Below are 5,795 nucleotides of genomic sequence, written 5' to 3'. Positions count from 1 at the left end.
TGGTCGTCACCCCAACTTTATACTAGCGGCCTTCGGTAACATATAGTGGTACTGGTCTACGACTGAGAAGGGGAGAGAAAGAGATGAGGGGAAGAAAGGACAGAGGGGGCGATAGGATTCTCCAAGATTTTTTGAAAGACGCGGCGACATGGTAGGTGGGACCCACATGACGTGTCAGCTGATTTGAGGTTGCCGATGGAAGGAACAAATCACTCACTTGATGCCGAGCTTCTACAAAATATGTAGGACGCTGATAACCACCACACGTGTGGCACGAAGTAACTTGGGTCAAACGCCCCCATCACCACAGACCACACCATGTTACCGCATACATGCATAAGTGACAAAAGTGATGATGTCAAAAGAATCTTTCTAGTTTTCAGTTTTTACAATGTTCTATCATTTAAATAAAATAATTTGATTGAAAAACCGTTTTCACCATTAAATTCATAACGGCGAGATCTCTGAAACTAGATCTCCTATCGATATATTTCGACGAGTTTTTTTGGGTTAAAAATTGCCATGGTGTTTACACTAAAGTTGTGATGTATGTTTCAACTACTTTTTCTTCTAAGTTTAAAGTAAATTTTGACATTTATAAAACGGGAAATTAAGAAACTAAATTTGCCATGATGAATTACTAAAATTTGCCATGATCCATGAAATAATTTTGACATGGTTCATAATTAAAAGAAAATCCACCATAAATTAATTTAAAAGTGCATGGTCAATGACTCAAATTTGCCATGAACCATAAACTAAAATTGCCATGATGAATTACTTAAATTTATAATGATACATGCATTAAATTTGCCATGGTTCATACAAAAAATAATTTTCATGGTCAAAAACAAGAATTACCATGGTCAAAAATAATAAAATTACCATGATCTATAAACTAAAATTGTCATGATGGTGTACTAAAGATTGTCATAATCCATGAATAAAATTTGGCATGGTTAATTACTAAAAATTGTCATAATCAATTAACAAAATCTATCATGAGAAGTAATTAAAGATACAATGAAAGTTTTAAATCTAAAAGAAGAAAGTAGATAAAACATAGGAAAAAGATTCCCATCAACCGACTGATTTACGATGCATCATCCATGGTAGATACACATCACACATCTCATCTCATGTGGGACCAATCACTGTCCATTCTTTATATATATATATATATATATATATATATATATATATATATATATATATATATGTGTGTGTGTGTGTGTGTGTGTGTCTATATATATATATATATGTATGTGTATATATATATATATCTTAATCACTAACGACCGAGTGCTCTGTAACATGATTTATGTTGCAGAAACAATCTATAATAGACCTCTGTTGCAAAGAAATACCAACGTTTTCGTAACATGACGTTTGTTGAAAAAAGTTCCACAGATGTTTCCGCAACACGATTTGTTTTGCAATAAATATTTTGTAACATAAACTCTGTTGCAGAAAAAGATTACAAACGTTTCCACAACACGATCTATGTTGCAATAAATTCTATAACATAATCTTTGTTGCAAAAGTTAGGATGCCTCAGCTACTTGATGACATCAGATTTGGCTGCTAGTGACCCGACCGTTTTTAAGAAAGATCAGCCAGCGAACGTGTAACAAGCGCCTAAAACATATCATGATAAATCTAGTACTTCCTCCATCCGGAAATACTTGTCCTAGAAATATATAAAATGAATGTATCTATAACTAAAATAAATCTAGATACATCTATTTCTAGGACAAGTATTTCCGGACGAGGGAGTATAAATTATATGATAACTATAGTATAAACATTATGGAAATTTTTAGCCTCAAAAAAATCATCAAAACATGTCAATAAGGGATAAAGTTTTAAAGGATAAAGTTTTAAAGATCTCGTCAAAACGGTTTTAATGATAAAACAGTTTTTTAATTATTATTTTTAATTAAGAGATAAAATATTTCTAAGTTTGAAAAGTAAAAAAACGTTGATCTCATATGTATGATGTGATGTGACAAGATGGGTAATAATGAAAGCGTTTGAACCAGATTACTTAAGTGTCACATGTATGGACGTTATCATTTAAAAATATGTATGGGGTGTTTTCCTTGTTCTTGCTTCAAGATGATGTATTGCCCATTGGCTGTGTGGATTTTCGGTTCAGTTATCTTATAGACTGGACCAAGGTTTTGGCCTGATGAATTTTTCAAACGAATCTATCTCGCATCAATTCTTCGGTACATTCAACATTGTTAGGGCTCCTAACACGACAAACATTGCCTTGCTTCCCAGGAAAACGAAAAACATCTGAACCTATGATGAGATATCAATGGTATTTCGATACAGATACCACAAAACTGTTGGCTGGCGTCGAACAAATGATAGCTTTCAGGCATAAATTGGTAAAACTTTCAGTCTGTACAAATTGCAGGTAACAAAATACCAAGTAAAATATAGCAGAAACCAAGAATAAAATCTAACTTTGTGTTGGTTAATGGAAGATCACCGTAAACCCTCTATGTTCTTGAGATCGACAACGATTCTCGACTAAACTAGGGCGACATAAGAAATGAAGAACTATCTGGTTGATACTCGACACGCACACCGTTCCGGTTCTATGGAGTCAGCCGAATGAGCTACCACCTCACCACCAGCACAACACTTTGACGACAACAGAACTAGCAGAAGAACACACTTGCACTGTCCATCAGTATCCTCGGAGTTTCTTGGCAACTGCTGTCAACACCCTGTCGCCGATGAAGGCGCGCAAGAATCGGATGAACTGATCCTTCTTCATCTGTCCTTTCTGCAGCACAAAGGAAACCGTACTTGAGTACACTTTGTCTGTGCTTCAGTGCTTGTAGTATCACAAACTATTTGTCCATGAGATGTAAATGCAAACTAGGCACAATCCCGTTGATCAAATGCAGCAGCTGTGCCGATCAGCCTGTTAAATGAATGTGAAGGACTAGGCGACGAACACCAATTTACCTTGAAGCGATTGTAGGTCCCTTGCAATGTCTGCAGCTTGGAAGATGGCACGAACCGCTGGATCTCTGCAAGAAGCGTCGGAAACATGTCACGAGCCACCGGCGAAGGCTTCTTTAGCTGGGAGGTCGCTTCCGATGATCCTGAAAGCCAAAAATTTCAACGAACAAGGACATGAGACCAAAGCACATCCCTCCTTTTCTAAAAAGAAAATGAGACCCAAGCACATCTGGGAACAATTGCGGCACCAATTCAGACAGGGCACTAACTAACCTTGCATCTGATGGAGGCTGGGGCACTTGAAGCTGACGACGTACTCTGGGAGGATCCTCGTGTTCATATCCTTGCTCCAAACAACGTACCACTTGGGGTTCTGCATGTTGTCGACGGCGCTGTCGTAATTGTCACTGCTGGGGTGGAGCTGGGAGGACCCGGCTGGGATGACCTCTGGCCGGCCCATCAGAACACGGCACAGCACGATGTGCGCCTCGCCGTTCTCATCTGCATTTGCTAGCATTGTGCTGCACAAAAATGATTTCATACTCGTTAGTTTCTTGATGTACGTACTGCTTTACAGAACATTCAGAACATATTTCATGACCCGGACCCTAGGTAGCAGGAAACATGATTCAGTTTTGATCATCTTCCTCCCTTCCACAGACCATAACCCAGTCCAATTACTGCACTCATAGTAGATAAACTAATACTGTCGTTTATGCAAAGCTTGTTTCCCCCTAATTTTTGAGCTAGGAGTATGAACCAAGATATATACTAGAAACCAAAGGCTAAAATAACATGGAATCAATTTATGTGGTGATGTCTACGATACAAAGGAGCAGTCTATGGGAGAGCAAATAGAACAAAGGAATATTTTGCAGTACAAGTTTTATTTCATGATTTAAAACTACAAGTCTATTTCTCAATTAAAAAGCTATAAGAGTAGGTACGAACACAAAAAACTGTCGAGAGATGCGGAAATATGAATGCAATTTGCAAGAAAACACGAACTGGTAACTGTGTCTGATAAAATCATGCTTAAGCTATATGCCTATGTTCATGCTTGCCATGGATCATCAAGATTCAAAACCACAAATTCAGAACTCCGAACTGACCTGGCGAAAGGAGACTGAGGCGGCGAGAGGTGGACGCCGTCGCCGTGCGCGCGATGGCCGAGTACCCGGCTGTTGGTCCTTCCGAACCCGTGCCCCACGGCCGCGGCCACATCCGCCGGCGGGGCGCCGTACCACGCGAACTTGGCATTGCCCCCGTCGGCGCCGCGCGCGGCGGCTAGGAGCTGTCCCTGCAGCTGGAACGCCCTGCACCTGGGACCCTGCGCGACCTTGTGAACCGCCGTGATCGCCACGCCGCCGCCCACCCGGGGGGCTATCCCGCTGAGGAAGAGCTTCTTGACAACTTGGTAGAACTTGTCCGTCTCCTCCAGCCTCACCGCCCTGCCCCAAGCCCCGCGGGCCGCCTTGCTGACCCTGCCGGACTCCACCGTGCCGCTGCTCTCGTCGGACCTCTCCTCCACCCCGGACGACGCGCCGTCCTCCAGCTCATCCTCGCCCCTCTTCCTCTTCCTGCCGCCGTCCGGCACAGGGAAGAAGCAGGCCCCGCGGTCGTCAATCCAGCCCATGGCGACCTCCTCGGCGGTGCCAGCGTCGATGCGCACCATCCGCAGGAAGTCGAACAAGAACTCCCTGCCGCCATACGCGGCCTCAGAGACCACCCTCCCATCCAGGAACGCCCTGCGCAGAGGCACAGCCGCCTCGCCCTCGACATCGGCCCAGACGCCGCCCTCGAAGCAGAGGAACCTGACGGGCGCGCCGCTCCGCCTGAACTCCCTCCAGCCCCTGAGCAGCGGGGACGGCCCAGCGGTCCCGACGCCGCCAAAGGCCAGCACGGGCCGCGGGATCGCCTGCTTGACATCGCCGGAGAAGTCCATCGCCGCCTGATCCCGATCTGCGGAGACGGTCGCTACGTACGCTACGCGGCGGGCCTCACCGTGCGTGCGTGCGTGCGTGCGTGGAGGCGGTCGGGTCGGGTCGGGGTAAGTGGAGGCGGGGCGGGAATATATAAGAAGCGGGGGAGTGGGGCGGCGGGTCGGTCTCGTGAGGCGCACGTCGGCGGGGACGTCGGTTTTGGGGTTGTGTTTTGGGCTGCGCCGCGGCAAGGGGAGGGAGGGCGGGCGCGTGCTGCCGGCTTTCAGTTTGGTTTCGAGACGGGCTCGCTCTCGCCCGATCGATCGCGCGGTTTCTTTCTAAAAAAGAAACAAAAAAAAATCGTTTTCTTGGGATGGCGGCTTTGCCCCTGCCCGCCCGAGGTGACTTGGTGGAGAAGTCTAGACGGCTCTCGTAACCGTTTTCCTAATCCTCGCTTGCCTTGCTTCCCTTTTCTCAACTACTACTTGCTTGAATCGGAAGTTTTTTGTTTCTTCGGGAAACTTGGTTTCGAAGTAATATATGGGTGTTTTCATCAACTATACGCTCATCAGTGCCCGCTCTCCACGTATAATGTGACAGATATAAAAGGATAATAACTCGTGCAAAAATTCAAAAAATATCTGTCGTGTTCCCTGTTTTTACTTCTCATCATCGGGGTCGTCGCCAAATGGGAAAATGAAAAATTTTAATCCAAAAACGAAATTATTTTACAAACTAAACCATGTTTGAAAATAATTCATTCGTCTGACTTTTTTTGTGACGTCTTTATCTTAAACGTCACACTACACTGTGTGACGTTCGATACTGGACTATATGACGTCTAAGACCTAATGTAACGTCTAAGACATAGACATCAGACTACATTGTGTG

The 5,795-nt window shown here is 44.2% G+C and overlaps 1 protein-coding gene across 1 annotated transcript; it reads right to left on the bottom strand.

Annotated features, from left to right (window-relative positions):
* Positions 1–2,359: 2,359 nt before the first annotated feature.
* On the bottom strand, positions 2,360–5,211 carry LOC123446752 (probable inactive poly [ADP-ribose] polymerase SRO3). Its single transcript, XM_045123296.1, has 4 exons — positions 4,095–5,211; positions 3,256–3,503; positions 2,986–3,125; positions 2,360–2,800 (listed from the first exon to the last, which is right to left on the bottom strand). Exons 1-4 carry the CDS (start codon positions 4,925–4,927, stop codon positions 2,702–2,704), a joined length of 1,320 nt encoding a protein of 439 aa, XP_044979231.1. The 5' UTR covers positions 4,928–5,211; the 3' UTR covers positions 2,360–2,701.
* Positions 5,212–5,795: the final 584 nt, after the last annotated feature.

The sequence above is a fragment of the Hordeum vulgare genome, chromosome 4H, assembly GCF_904849725.1.
Source record: "Hordeum vulgare subsp. vulgare chromosome 4H, MorexV3_pseudomolecules_assembly, whole genome shotgun sequence".
Lineage (NCBI taxonomy): Eukaryota > Viridiplantae > Streptophyta > Magnoliopsida > Poales > Poaceae > Hordeum > Hordeum vulgare.
The sequence above is the reverse complement of the archived record's forward strand: the minus strand, read 5'-3'. Positions and strand labels throughout refer to the sequence as shown.